Raw genomic sequence first — 15,891 nt, forward strand, 5'->3', positions numbered from 1 at the left:
CAATTAAGTAACACAGGAAGAATACGGGAGTTAAATCTTTTTTTAAAACGCCACTTTGTTAAAAAATTTAAATTGTCCACTGTTTTTACTATTTCGATGTAAAAATAGAAACATACCTTTTCTGTTTTGATGTAGAAATATAATGAGATTACACACAAATAAAACGAAAATTCTTGAGAAGCAGAGTAATTTAACAAAAGAAAAGGTAAATATGGTAAGTAAAAGATAGTTAGTAAACAAATAAAGTAATTCTTCTTCTTTTAAAAATGGCCGCCTCGGTGAGTTGCCAATGTCGTAATTCGTCGGAATGAAAAACTTTTTCAACCCTCGTCGAATGTTTATGTGTCAAACTAATACGGGAAAATTCTGATAGATGGCACTGAAATTTTGACACAAATATGTCAAACAAATGTTTTCGAAAATAAACTCCGATTTTTCCCGAAGGTTTTCTGATCAAAATAGAACACTCATTTTATTCACAAAAAGGGTAAGTGATTTGCGTAAAAATTGCGCGTTTTCAAAAGCTTACTTACATGTTTTTATAAAAGCTTCATCCCCCGCTTGCTGAACTTCAAGGGGTGATTTCCCTTTCCATGCAATGAAAATCACAACGCGCAGACTCGTACAAAATGGCCGCTTTTGATAGGAAGTGTACAATGCTCGTATATCGCGTTTACCGATCGATATCAATGGAGGACTCGCGTTTTTCGGAGTTCACCGTGCACTCGATGTATTTTGTGAATCCGGTGTTCGGTTGAGTGGAGAGATTCCCAAAAGTGTTGTTTTTGGCTGGTTACATCACAGAAAACTCGAAGAGCTTCCAGTAGAAGTCCAAAATGTCTTGCAAATCACGCAGGTGCGTACGCAGTCGTAGTCTTTCTATTCTATCTGGGCCTGCTCGAACGCGCGACCCCTTCATGATGGCCATTCATTTGGGCTTATCCTTTACGCCGTCGCATAAGAGTTTATGTCATTCGTCTCAAAAATGACCCGGCGCCGCTATTATTCTGGAAATGCATATCATGTAAATCATTTAACAATATGCGTCATATCACAACACCATCCAACTATAAATTGCATATGGGATTTTGTATTAGAATGCAGCTATGGTGGTACAAAAGAAGAAGATAATACTATGGGTTAATATCCCCAAGTCAATTCCTTCATTTCCATACGAATATTTGGATAATAATCCATATGCCTGCTAGACACAGAAGTATTGATTTTTCGCCCTTACCTAACTCTAGCCACTATCAGATTTTATAGGTGTGAAATCTAATACATAGCAGTTGTGTGAAATCAATTTTTACACAAAAGGCACCCAAAATGAACAGTAATGTAGAACAAATATTGATTTTGTTACATTTTTTAGTTTTATGGTTTATTCTTAGGTAAATATTCAAAAGGTCATGATAATAACTACCTAACTAATCAGTAGAAAGCTTTTATATGTTAACATTTAAAGTTTTTGGTTTCCTTTGGTTTCCTTTCTTGAGTTCATGCATAAAGCTGTTCAGTCCTAAGTCCATGGAAAATTATGAGCAACGAAATACTTTGTTCACTGTAAAAAATAACTCACACTATGACTACAAAATCATGTTAAGGAAAATTAAAATGATGTTTTATGTTTTCATAAAGATGTCATTATAAAAATGCTACAAAACAATTCAACAAATAATGCTACCATAATAATTTGTAAATTTCTATGCAATTATAGAAATGGGAATATCCCAGTAAGTAAAAAGTTAAAAGTCATAAAAGTTTATGATTTCGTTAGAATAGAATATACTTTATTTGTACAACTTAAAACTAAACTTAAAAAACACAATAAAGGAAAAATATGTACAAATGGGCGGTCTTACTGCTAGCAGCAGTTTCTGCCAGACAACCTTTCGTTATTTATTACGGTTACTATGAGTAAGAAATTCTATAGACTATACCCCTTAAATTTTACTAAGTTATAGAATGTTGTGGTCCTTGTCTGACAAGTGACCTGCAGTGGATCAGGCATTTTCTATTTCAAGTAATAAAGAGGGTAAATTATAGATTGAATAAAATGAACATTGCATATTATTACTTTAATAATAATTATAATCCTACATTATGGATTGAATAAAATGAACATTGCATATTATTACTTTCATAACAATTATAATCCTTCAGTCATGGATTCTTGGAAATCTATTGTTATTCTATTGTGTCTCGCTCACCGGTGAGCTTATCGGGCTTGATGGGTTAATATTGTTTATTCTTATCGAAGATAAACATAAAAAGTTAAATTTGTTAATTTTTATGTGTAATAAAAGTTAAACTTCTAATTGAAAATAATTGTTGGTTTGGTGGGAAGTAATTTTGTTTTTTTTTAAGGTGCTAAATTTCCTTGCACGGGGGATAGCAAACGGAGTAGAATATTTGTGAACCGAGGGCTGGTGAACGAATGGTCCGGGAGGTAAATCAGGACGACGACATCATGAATTCTGCAGTTAGCACCGAGTCTATGGATATGACGGAGGAGGTAAGACATATTTTATAATTAAACATTTTAGCATTGAAATGGAAATCTCTTTCTACCACAATTAAATTTTGTATAGGACATACAAAATTTAATTTTTGCAGCATGTGTGATTTAAACTCATTGAACATGATGAATTTGTTCTAATTAATTAATTTAATCCTTAAATATCTTTGTTGTATTTCATTTTATCCAAAAACTAATTCTAAAAAAAAGATACTTGCATATTTATTTTCCTACTAAGATTAACATGATATTATTTTCTCAACATCTCTTGAATAATTTTGTATTGAATTTGAGACTAATATTGTTAGCTATAAAAAAAAATATGTTGACCAATGGTATGAGGACCAATCAACAGCTAATATTATTGTTTTAAAAATAATAATATTGTCAATTATTAGTCTTTAACTCCTTAATAAAAAAAATCTTAAAGGGTCTGCTTTGGCCTCACATACTCATATAAATATCGCACAGGACATGTCGCAAGTGGAGGGGTGCGGGCTGAGCGGCGGTTCGGACGATGAAGACGAGTGCGCATCGTCGCCGGCGGGCTCGGCGTACGAGGACGGCGCCGACGTCATCAAGAGCGCCATGAGCGACGAGGTCACCAAGCAGCTGGCTGCGGCAGGTGTGTGCCATCGAAGATATTCATAAGCAGATGGCGGACCCACGTGTTTGGCCGGATTATGTCAATTCAATGACATAACGCGATCAAATTACATTGGTCTACCTATGAATCAACTTCTCTGATAACACAATGTTCCTGCTCAAGTACTTTGCGTATGTACTAGGACAAATAATAATTGACCACAATGGACGTGGCAGCGATGACTGTAGAATGTATGTGTAACGCGCGTGTATGATTTTACGGCGATGTAAAGTGACTGTCGTACACCTTAAATACATCTTCACCCGCAAGTAATGCCCACCCAATAATAATAATAATAATAATAATAGACATTTATTCAAAAAGCACATACACATTACACCACATTATAACAGATGACAGCAAAAACAGAGAATAAAAGACAAAAAATATACATTTAAAATATAAAAAAGAGGACAATAAAGCTCATGGGTAAAAACAAAAGTAAAATAAAAATAAACAACAAAAAGAAAAAAAATTGTCGCAGGTACTTAAAATGATTTAATGCAGTGTAATGCGAGCACAGATGAAAAAGACCCCACTCAGGTGATAATCGCGGCATAGTACTAACTACCACAAAATTATTTGGTTTCATTTGCAAGTGTTATGTTTGAAGTTTTCCTCTAAATACATTCTTTTTGGGTTATTAGGACCTGTTGGTATGGCAGCAGCAGCGGCAATAGCATCTTCGAAGAAACGAAAAAGGCCGCATTCCTTCGAGACCAACCCGTCAGTTAGAAAGAGACATCAAAACAGACTTTTAAGAAAACTAAGGGTATGTAAGCTCCTTAACGTTACTTTGTCCTATCTTTACTTCTCTGTTTAAAAAAGTTACTTAGATGCAGCTTATTTTATATTTTATACATACATTGGCAATGACTTAATGACGAATAACGGTAGAAGAGAAATCAAAACAGACTTTTAAGAAAACTAAGGGTATGTAAACTCCTTAACGTTACTTTGTCCTATCTTTACTTCTCTGTTTAAAAAAGTTACTTAGATGCAGCTTATTTTATATTTTATACATACATTGGCAATGACTTAATGACGAATAACGGTAGAAGAGAAGGATAAGAATAAGCCCATATTTCAGAATAGTCGCAGCGTTGACACTTGACGCAACGTAGTGCAACATAGTGACATCTCTTACACAACAAACTAAGTATATCACTGAATTCGTGTTTCGAAAACATAAAAGAAGTTGCGATAACTGAGCTGGATCGCCACTTTATCAATGTCAAAACTTCCATTGATCCATCATTTGATCGCCCTAATTCATATGTAAACCAGCGCCCATCTTCTACAGCAAACCATAGAAGAGTTCGCAACGCGCGTCGGCCAGCAAGCTGTAGTGTTGGTGGCAACACCTGGCAAGCCCAACACCTCCTATCGCGTGTTCGGTGCCAAGCCGCTAGAGGACGTCGTCCGCAATCTACGCTGCATGATCATGGAGGAGCTCGAGAATGCCCTCGCGCAGCAGGTAGGCTACACCGTTTCGCGCTGGTATCTGTTCGGGGGACTAATTCTCGTCACATAACCCTACGAGAATTGGACCCAATTTCTAGAAACTATGAGCAATTCAGTCCTGGAGACCTGATTTGTGTACAGTTAAGTCCTGTGGGAGTATGATTAATTTATCTGCATAAAATTACTATCATATGTTATTACTGCATAAAAGGTCAACAATTTTTTTTTCTGAATTTTCTTAAGCTGAAATTAATAACATTAACGTTTTTACATCGTCATAATATGCGATTAACAGCCTGCTAGTAAAAGTACTAAATGCAATCATGTTTTATTCTCTTCTATATTGATAAGCACATAATAATTATTATCTTAAAAATAATAATTTACGTACGCACAAATATACTGGCGTACACGCACAATGCGTCTGCAAGTATATTTGTGCGTACGTGCGTATTGTCCTCAAAATTGCCGCACGACCAAGCATTTTGTGATAGAGGTCTTTTGCAATTATTGCAATAACTTATTTCATCTTCTAGCAAATGCAGATTGGTCGAGCGGGAACTAATTATTGCACTTTCAGAGAAATTGATTTATAGGCAAATGGCGGACCTTGGTTATTTGGTAGAGTTTTGTCTAGGCGTGAGCCGTCGGTTGTGCTTGATGTAACTCCCTAAATTACATCCGCCATCTGCCTATGAATCGATTTGCGTTCATGCGCACGTCCTCGCGTACACAAGTGTGTACGTATGCGTGCATTCTCGCGTACACAGTACACACGTGCGTGCATACGTAACACGTGCGTACGTATACCAACGTATCCGCGTATACGTATTTGCGTACACACTTGCGTACGAGCGTACACACGTGCTTGCATACGTCTCACGTGCGTACGTAAGCATACGTTTTCGCGTACACACGTGCGTGCGAGTAAATAACGAGGGTTAGTTCGGTCTGGGCGGGTGCGGGCAGGCGCCGCCGCCGCCGCAGGACGACCCGTCACTGTTCGAGCTGCCGCCCCTCATCATCGACGGCATACCCACGCCGGTGGAGAAGATGACCCAGGCCCAGCTGCGGGCTTTCATACCGCTCATGCTCAAGTATTCCATGGGTGAGTTTGAAATCTCTAAACTTTCAAATCAGGGTTTTATGGCACTATGTAGGGTCTGTCGTGACAAACAGCTGTCATATGTCACGAAATAGCTTCCACATGTCACGATATAGCTGTCATATGTCTGTCTGACACGACATTTGACACGCTAGACCCTACGGCTACATCGCGCCATACAACCCTCATTGGCATACACGTTGAGTCATGATCTATCTGTATTAATTTGACCAAAAGTCCTATTGTATTTATTGTATTTATTTTACATATTGTATTTCGCCAGTAATTTGTAAATTGATTATTGAATGATTATGCGTTATTGGTCCTTAATTATAAAAATATAATATGTTACATAGAGTTATTTTATAAAAATCTTACGGTAAAGTAACTGAAACTAAATCTAATATTAAAAGGTTAAGACCCAATTTCACCAACCTCTGTTTGTTAAATCCTAACAAGGCATTACATAACGGACCTTGGAAAATTAAACAGACTGTTAAAATACTTATGTCCCACAGTAAAAATTTAACAGTGGATTAGTAAATGCAACGTTAAGTGAACAACGAGTGAATAACATTCAATTCGTTCGTTCTTGTTATAAGGCGACGAAATTGCAATGTACAAGTTTAATACCACATGTTGGCTGCAATGTGTCATTTTCACCTTATTCGTATAATACGTCATCTGGTAGATAATGCGACCAAATTAAAATATCACTGATCGCATACATTTGTTACGCTACAATAGTTCTTTTTAATTTACCAGGTTAATAATTATGATCTGTCAAAGCTGAAAACATGAATCATGATACAAACTTTTATTTACTTATTTCGGCTTGGTAATTTTGATACAAGTCAGTGTATTTGCAATGTCAAGGAAAATCCGAGGGCTGAATTTTTGACAAAATGAAAATAAATAATTATGCATAACATGAAAAATAATAAATAATATGTAAGGATGTGGCGAAACATGGCGGCAACACTCAAAAGTCAAAACAGATTCTTTTATTGATATTGGATATTGTCTTTAAAAAGTTGTTGTTTTGACTATTATAACGGCCTGTTATATATTTAACGGACCTCCCCAGCAGGAATTAAAATTTAACACCGTGTTAGGCGATTTGACATGACATTAGCGTATGGTGGAACGCTCGATAGCTCTAACAGGCCGTTAACTGATTTAACAAGCCGTTATTTATTTAACATTGCTTGATGAAACTGGGTCTAAGTCAAAATCGCTTAACATGAGAAGTTTATGGTTACTTCAAGTTGTCTCAAATAGCTGTGCGTCCGATACGGGCAGTCAAGTACCAAATACAACTACGTTTTATGGTATTTTAGAGCTTATGCTTGTGTTTATAATGTCTATATTCTTATACAGTTCGCGGCAAACCGGGCTGGGGTCGCGACAGCACGCGGCCGCCGTGGTGGCCCAAAGACCTGCCGTGGGCGAACGTGCGCATGGATGCGCGCTCCGAGGACGAGAAACAAAAGGTAAAATGATGACAGTTAGATACTAATATGTGAGGGAGCTTGAAGGGTAAACTTCTGCCTGACTCTTTGGCATAATAAAATACTTGCTAAGAGCCAACTACATTTCTTCGCTACGTTGTGTCGTCGACCTCGGTGTTTTGACGTGACAATTTTGTGAGCACCGTACGCGCCGTACCCGTCAAACGCATCGCATAGTACACGAATGCGGCGCGTACAGTGATTGACGATGGAGACGATTGTGCGAGTTTTCACATCGAAATGATGTGAAACCTAAACACGGTGCGTGCGTGCTGATAAAATATGTGTAATTATCTTTAAGAAGATGAATGACGCGTTTGCGCTTTTACCATCTAATACAGTGTCAAAGACTGTATTCGACAATCATCGTTAATATTATGTTATCTGTCGTTTAAGCTACAATAGTATAACTTGTATTACAGATGTCGTGGACGCACGCGCTGCGGCAGATCGTGATCAACTGCTACAAGTACCACGGCCGCGAAGACCTGCTGCCCGCATTCACGGAGGAGGATGACGACAAACCCGCCACCACCTCCGTGAGTTCCGCACACACACACAAACACGCACACACACACAAACACGCACACACACACACACACATTGATGCAAACGTACACGCACTACGTGTGATCAATTGCTACAATGCAGGTATCACACATGCAAAATTAAGGCACACGTACAAACACGCATCATTAACGCACACGTACGTACACACACACAAACACCCGCATGCATGCACGCACACACATAGATTAATGCAAACGTACTACACGCACTACACGAGATCAGTTACAAGTATTACGAGCCTACCACCGGCATCACCCCCTGTGAAACACGCAAAATTAAAGCACACGTAAACACACACACATATAAAGTTAAAAACAATGTGTATAGCCTATCGCGTTAAGAAGACAGTAAAACATAAAATATGTGTTGTTTGTTTTGACATTTCCCCGTTTTCTTAACGCGACTGGACTATAGTCACAGAATACATAATATTAGTACAAGTATAGTGTAAAATAATTTATGCTAACATTTTTCATCCTTTTTACTCGCGTTCATTTGGATTGCTGCCTTTTGGATCGGGTAACACATTGTGTCTTTGTACTTTATTCTTCTGTGGTATCAAAAAAACTTTGGCTGTAAACCATGGTTACTTTTCATTTATTTATTGGTTACTTATTATTTATATTCATCGTGATCGCCCTATATCACTTCGTACTGTGTTTGACGATTGTATCGCAATATCTTTACTGTTTGCTATAAACAATGGCCACATACAAATCGTGGTCATACTATCCAACGTGGTCGTATACTATCCGTCGTGGTCGGATTACCGAGGTCAGGTGTCATGCCTGGCGGCAGCAGCGGCGGCGTCCACTTCATCATCATCGTCTTCGTCGCGCGCGCAGACCACGGTCCTCTCGTCGTCTCAAGTCTGCATAGACCAGATGACGCTCGCTGACGTTGATGTACTTATTGTTACTGTTTTTTTAGGGTTCCGTATCCAAAGGGTAAAAACGGGACCCTATCACTAAGACTTCGATGTCTGTCCGTCTGTATGTCTGTTTTCAGGCTCTATTTCAAGAACCACTAGACTTAGACTAGACTTCTGAAATTTTTACAAATTGTGTTCTGTTGCCGCTAGAACAACAAATACTAAAAACAAAATAAATTAAATATTTTAGGGGGGCTTCCATACGACAAACATAAATTTTTGGTCTTTTTTGCTCGTAATCAATAATAACAACAGCTAGGCACTTGACATTTAAAAAAAATCTTAATTATATTTATAAATTAATAATAAAATTTAAATAAAATAAATATTTAAAGGAGGCTCCCATACAAAGACCACAATTTTTCGCCTACTTTACCTCTATAACGATTCGGAACCCTTTGTGCGCGAGTCCGACTCGCACTTGGCCGATTTTTTTAAGATTTATACACGGCTATGTCAGAGTAATGGGAACTTATTTTTTTTATTCATTGAGCAATAGACTTTGTCAGGAACTTGAAATAATATTAAGAAAATCACATTTTGTTTTCTTTATCTGTAAATAGGCTACTTGACCTAGTTTTTTTCTTCATGCTAATCGCTTCTTAATCATTAATTTTCACAAAAAAAAACGAATATTTTACACAGTAGAAAACCATTAAAAATGTTGATTGAAAAATATGCCATAAAAATGGCGCCGAAAACACTGTCCGCCATAGTGTGACGTCATACGTTTTGTATTTTAAACTCTCTTAATTGAAAAAAATTTTATTTGCTAAATGTACGAGTCTAAAAGTGCCCAAAAATTATAAAAGAATTAAATAAGAAATTAGAAATCATTTGTAATGTTGAAAACTTTTGGAGAAAAGTTTTGGCCATTTCATTTCCCGTCTACAATAAATGGAGATAATATATAAAACCGATGTTTTATTTGAATTATTCAAGAAAAGATATTGTACATAAACTATAACGAGCGTGATAAATAAAAGATATTAAATTACGAGTATGATGACGTCACATCCAAATCGGAAGTACCGCAAAAGCGTTTTCGTCAGTACAAATCATATCTTCATAAAATATATTTTTTCAAATCGACTTTATTTATCAATCATAAGCTTTTATTTGATGATAAGGGTGAAATACGGTTTCCTAGGCCAAGTTCTACTAGAAATATGCATTTGTTCCATGAAATTGAATATAGGTCAAGTAGTCTATTGTCTCATCTCTTTAGTGTAATTTTTATTTCTATAATCAGAAATCCCAAACATTTTTCGTTTCGAACACATCTTGTTATTATAACTAGGCAGTAAATATACAGCGTTCTGCCAACCTCCTCTGTTTCGTGCTCGACAAGGCTTTGAATGAACGTGGCGAAAAAAGGAACTAACGCTGCCATCATACAAAAACGTAATTTTTAACAATCCTCCTGTACCTGCAGCACGCCCGCCCACGTTCATTTAAACCCTTGTCGCACTTTATATATATATATATATATGTATTATTTTTTAAAGAGAAACCCTAATTATTTTTTAACACAATTTTATTAGCTTAGGGTGTTTGTGTGTAACGGAATCTTTGAGCACGATTTTTACCTATCTCCAGTAGTCTAATCAATTCGAAACATTGCATACGTATTAAGAGCCAATGACAATACAATAATTAGACTGGGTTGCACCAACTAACTTTAACTTTAACCTTAAATATAACTGGAAAAATTGACAGATGTCGTATGAGAATATGGGGCGTTTGGACGCCATATTTAACTTTAACTTTACCCACGCCTCTGGGTTGCAACCCAGTCTTGGTTAAACTTTTGAAATAGAAAAAACTTTTTTGTTAGTTTTTTTTTAACTATTATATTTTATTATATTCAGCATGTAGACACTCTAATATTTATGAGGGCAGTGTATGTACGGCGTTGTGCCAACTTATTTATTACCAGATGTCGGGATACGCGCCAGCTGTCCTGCAGACGATAACGAACCCCGACGGGTCCGTGTCTCTCATCCAGGTGGACCCCAACAGCCCCATCATTACCCTACCGGACGGGACCACGGCGCAAGTGGTCAGTGTGAGCATTCCTTTTGATGCTATGTAGCGTGTACGGTTGTTTCAGAGGTATAAGGTAGTTGTCGTTACGGTGCTCCCTCACCGAGAGCATTTGCGTGTAATGTTACATTATAGATTCGACTTTGAGCTTTTACAATACTATACCTCCCTGTCCGACGAGCATTGTAATGTCAAATTATAGGTTACAACTCACAAGTTATATCAAAATATTATCAATTATGTATCATTACAAGGTGCGCATTACAATGCTCGGCTCCCCTCCATCACTGATGTAATGCTCCACTCTGAGGCTGTACCACGAAACCGTTTTGAGGCTCAAACAATCGTAGTACGATTGTTTGAGCCTCAAAACGGTTATCGTACGAGAATGCCGCGTCCTACTGTAACAAACGTGAAATGAGATTGTTAGAGCAGGACGCAGCAATTACGTCCGATTGTTTGAGTCTCAAAACAATTTCGTAGTAGACCTACTGTAATGTTACATTACAAATCAAAAAAAAAAAATCAAAATATTTTTTATTCAGAGTAATATTTTTACAAAAATATTTCTGAACGTCGATACTAAGGTGCCTACCACCGGTTCGGGAACTAACCCGGCGAGAAGAACCGGCGTAAGAAACTCGCACGGGGCCATCTTTTACTAAAAAGATGGAAAATTACAATTTGAACATATATAGTGCACGCGAATGGTCCCGGTGAGGAGCACCTTTAGAATGTGGCCAACAAGACGAGATAAAATATTAAATACTAGATGACGCCCGCAACTCCGTTGCGCCAAATTCACTTATCGCGCGGGAATCGTACAATTTTTGGGGATAAAAAGTATTTTATGACCTTTCCCGGGACTCGGAAGTACCTCCATACCTCAGCAAAGTCAGTCGAGCGGTGGGGCGTTAGGTGAACTTTCGCCTTTATAATATTAGTTTGGATGTATCATTCGCTCAGGAATGAATTAATCATTTCATTTTCATAATGCGATATTATTATATTATCTATGTCTCTCACTTGGCAGCTTTTGCGTCAGGTTTTTTACGACAACCTGTCCGCAAATATTTTAATTACAATAAAAATGTTTTGAACGTCTGCCATTGATCTTTTTTTTTATTATTTTTTTAATGAAATAAGGGGGCAAACGAGCAAATGGGTCACCTGAAGGATAGCATCTTCCGTCGCCCATGGACACTCGCAGCATCAGAAGGTTTGCAAGTGCGTTGCCGGCCTTTTAAGAGGGAATAGGGTAGGGGAAGGTAGGGAAGGGAATAGGGGAGGGTAGGGAAGGGAATGGGGTAGGGGATTGGGCCTCCGGTAAACTCACTCACTCGGCGAAACACAGCGCAAGCGCTGTTTCACGCCGGTTTTCTGTGAGAACGTGGTATTTCTCCGGTCGAGCCGGCCCATTTGTGCCGAAGCATGGCTCTCCCACGTATAAAATCTTGTCTCGTTGGCCTTATAAATGGATGTAGTAGTGAAATTTTTTCAAAGGCAAGATGGCTTTTATTTAATTTGGTCGGGTTAATCCAATGTTGCTCTGTCAACCGGCCTTAACATAACCCTACTAAATAATCTGTCTGCCTATGAATCAATTTGATGGTGCCATCTGCGAAGAAATTGATTCATAGACAGTTGACGGACCTATGTACTTTGGTAATGTCAAACTCAGCCGACAGCTCATGCTGATATTGAACTGACATAATCCGTACAAATGACGTAGCTCCGTCAACTGCCTATGAATCAATTTCTTCGATGGTACATAACCTGATATGCGTGTGCGTGTGCTTTAGATCCACGGCGGCGGTGAGGGAGGCGGAGTTTCGTTGGAGGGTGACGGTGCGGTGGCGGTTGACCTTAACGCGGTAGCCGAGGCCGCGCTCAACCACGACGGACAGATTATACTCACGTCTGAGGATGGACACGGTGAGAGTCATTTAAAAAGTAGCTGACCTGGCAAAAATTGTTTTGCCATAAAAATTATAGTATCAGTATAAAAATTAGATAAAAACCTATTCTCAGGCCTAACGAATGTACATACAAAAATTCATTAAAATCGGTTGAGCTGTTTTGTGCACACTGTGATACGAGAATTTTATATATTAGAGATATCATAGATTTGAGTAGTAATGTCAATACTACTTAACATTTTACTTAAAACTGCGACGATAGAAGTATTTCTACTATGTTGTCTTCTTACAAGTAATAAGTACAGGGCTGGGAGAATTTTTTGCGCGACGCCAAAAATAAGATCTAACACTTGCATCATGTAAAGTGACATCTTTGGGAAGAGATGCCAAGCCCGCTCGTCAAAATCATCGAAATCTTTTCGTGTTCGAATCGAAATATAAATAATAACAGCTGACATACTCTATGTTCATCAACTTTATTGACTAGTAAACTCAACTCAATGACTGATAAATCAACCGTAATGTTTCAGGCTACCCCGTGTCCGTGTCGGGCGTGATCACCGTCCCTGTGTCGGCGTCAGTCTACCAGTCCATGGTGGCCTCTATGACGCAGCAGGACGGCGTGTGCGTCGCGCCCATAGTGCAGGTGCGTCCCCGCCCCACGCCTGCCGCACGATACCGCATAGGGTTGCCACACTATAGGGTTGTTAAAACGGTTTGTGATGATATACGTCCGCTGGGTAGGGCATCGAAACATGGCATAGGGTTGCCACACGCCAAAACTGTTTGTGATGATATACGTCCGCTGGGTAGGACATCGAAACCCAAACCCAATTTTCAAAACCCGGGTTTTCGGGTTTATGTTAAAGGAAAACCGCGTACCCGGGTTTTTCGAACTTTGTCGGGTTTTTGTACAGTTCAAAATAGAAACAGAAATAGAAAATATATAAAGCATTATCGAATTGTTAATTCATCGAAAAACCCGGGTACCCGGGTTTTTCGATATATACGATAATACTTAACGTACGATTTTCTGCGATTGCCAGCACCTATCTAATAAAATTATTTTTAAATAGCATAGTCTGGGACAAGACAGTGCTCAGCCAGGTCTCGAGTAAACGGGCACGGCCGTATCATATTTTTAACGAAGCGACTATTTAACCTCTTCTATATTTTGAATGTCATCAAAGCTAGGGATTTTGATTTTCGGACCAACAGTAAGAGTGGGTTGCACCAACTTTAACTATAACAAAATATCAATTCAACTGTCATATTTTAGCAATGGGTTAAATCACGCCATATTTAACGATAACCATAACCGCTAAATTTTTATTGGTTATCGTTAATATTAATTTTGAAGCGATTATTTAACCTCTTCTATATTTTTAATGTCATCAAAGCTAGGGATTTTGATTTTCGTACCAACAGTAAGAGTGGGTTGCACCAAACTATAACAAAATATCAATTCAACTGTCATATTTTAGCAATGGGTTAAATCACGCCATATTTAACAATAACCATAATCGCTAAATTTTGATTGGTTATTGTTAATATTAATTTTGACATAAGGCTCCGAGTGTTGTCATAACAAATATCTTTCCTTTTATATTATGATGGAAAGATTTCTTGGAGATACTTGGCTTTTTTACATTAAATAGTTTTGGACTTTGGTGGGATTTCGTCGTTTTAAAATATTAAGAAATATTTTTGTTACAATTAGTTTTTAATGCTTAACACAACGTGTACAACGCCTAATGTGTACTTTGAAGTATTAAAGTTGGTTTAATTTTAAATAATTAAATCTATACTTATAATATTATATGTTATCTGTATAGATAAAGAATTTGTTTATTAGTTTGTCTAAATACCTTAAAGGTCTTGCTCCTAGTAGTAATAAAAAAAACGAAAAGCTCGAAAAACCTGGGTATCCATTTTTGAAACCCGGGTTTTTTCGCGATCCCCAAGACCCGGGTTTTCTAGTTTCGGGTAAACCCGGTCTCGATGCCCTACCGCTGGGGTTGCCATAAGTAAAATAATTAGAGGAAAAGTAAGTGGAATTGTCATGTATGTATAGTTTGATATCTCACATACACGATAGTCGATAATGCAGTTGATGGAGACTATGACATGATAACAAGAGTTACCATAAGTTTTAAATTGAGTAAAGAAATTTATAAAAAACCGAATAGTTCTTATATAAAATGTCTACGTGTAAATTTGTTTTATCTTACATTTTAAAACGTGCGTGTGGACCTTAAACTGTTGTGATTCCCATTACAATATTTTGTAAGTTGTAATTTGGTCTCCTGATGTGAAAATGTATACGACCGAACCTCCTTTTTGTTTGAAGTCTGTTAATAAAACTTGCCATAATAACTTTACGTATGGTAACCCTACTGTGCAGTGCAGTAGTGTAAGCTGCAGTTGTGTGTGTTTGGCTTTTGTTTTATTAATAGTCAATATATTCTTGTCAAATATATACACAATTCACAAATATGCTTCAAATTTTTATGTTCCTAGTGTTATGGCTGATTTTATTAACCCATATTATGGTAGTGTTTTTTATGTAGTTTTTTGTTACATTTATTATTTTGCTCGTGAGTGACGAGGTAAGATGGAGCAAGAAAAGCATACTTTTTCTTTGGAGTTAAGTGAATACTTTTATTATACTTTTTAATATACTTTTTATTTGGAGTTAAGTGGATACTTTTTATTAGAACTGACCAATGACCATTGCGTCTTATAGATTACTAAGCTCCATCTTACTCTGTTGTTAAGTTATTGATATGTAATAGGGCTATAATAACTATATAGACCCCAATTTAAGTGCTTGTTGCTTTGTTTTATTATATTTTTATGTGTTAATTTTAAATTCTTTAAGTATTTTTATTTTTTAAACTATTCAACCAGTTGTAAAGTTTCAAAGCTCGGTAAAACCTTTAACTTACTTAAACATTATTTTGTCTACCGCCCACTTTAAGAACAAATTATATTTTAGCGCCCCCATTGTTTCAATTTAGAATGCATCCTGATGAAATAAACCACCCCCCAAGCCACCCCCATTTTTTTCTGGGTCCCACAAGTCCCCTCAGACCTTCAGCACCCACTAGGGGGCGTTATCGCCCACCTTGGGAAAGGCTTCTCTAGACCATCTGTGAACAAAATTTAATTACAATTTACG

The 15,891-nt window shown here is 37.4% G+C and overlaps 2 protein-coding genes across 14 annotated transcripts in view; one reads left to right on the forward strand and one right to left on the reverse strand.

The window, feature by feature from the left end:
- The window catches only part of LOC121730185 (5-demethoxyubiquinone hydroxylase, mitochondrial), a 16,013-nt gene extending 6,410 nt beyond the window's left edge, over window positions 1–9,603 (reverse strand). The window contains exon 1 of one of the 3 annotated variants that reach the window (XM_042119128.1): window positions 9,599–9,603. Coding sequence is in view for 1 of the 3 variants with exons in the window: in XM_042119126.1 (XP_041975060.1) it covers window positions 534–535 (2 nt within the window). In the remaining 2 variants the exon portion in view is untranslated. Of the gene's footprint in view, window positions 1–116; window positions 247–533; window positions 641–9,598 lie in introns of those variants that run through there. The other 2 variants (XM_042119126.1, XM_042119127.1) reach the window with 2 other exon arrangements.
- Window positions 355–15,891, forward strand: part of LOC121730180 (DNA-binding protein Ewg) — a 21,413-nt gene continuing 5,876 nt past the window's right edge. The window contains exons 1-12 of one of the 11 annotated variants that reach the window (XM_042119110.1): window positions 355–487; window positions 2,368–2,515; window positions 2,990–3,143; window positions 3,812–3,936; window positions 4,468–4,641; window positions 5,574–5,736; window positions 7,114–7,226; window positions 7,667–7,783; window positions 8,594–8,719; window positions 10,685–10,813; window positions 12,594–12,726; window positions 13,241–15,079. In XM_042119110.1, coding sequence (XP_041975044.1) covers window positions 2,438–2,515; window positions 2,990–3,143; window positions 3,812–3,936; window positions 4,468–4,641; window positions 5,574–5,736; window positions 7,114–7,226; window positions 7,667–7,783; window positions 8,594–8,719; window positions 10,685–10,813; window positions 12,594–12,726; window positions 13,241–13,725 — 1,797 coding nt within the window. In that variant the 5' untranslated portion in view covers window positions 355–487; window positions 2,368–2,437 and the 3' untranslated portion in view covers window positions 13,726–15,079. Of the gene's footprint in view, window positions 488–771; window positions 857–2,367; window positions 2,516–2,989; window positions 3,144–3,811; window positions 3,937–4,467; window positions 4,642–5,573; window positions 5,737–7,113; window positions 7,227–7,666; window positions 7,784–8,593; window positions 8,720–10,684; window positions 10,814–12,593; window positions 12,727–13,240; window positions 15,080–15,891 lie in introns of those variants that run through there. The other 10 variants (XM_042119115.1, XM_042119116.1, XM_042119119.1 and 7 more) reach the window with 10 other exon arrangements.

Source organism: Aricia agestis, chromosome 9, assembly GCF_905147365.1.
Source record: "Aricia agestis chromosome 9, ilAriAges1.1, whole genome shotgun sequence".
Lineage (NCBI taxonomy): Eukaryota > Metazoa > Arthropoda > Insecta > Lepidoptera > Lycaenidae > Aricia > Aricia agestis.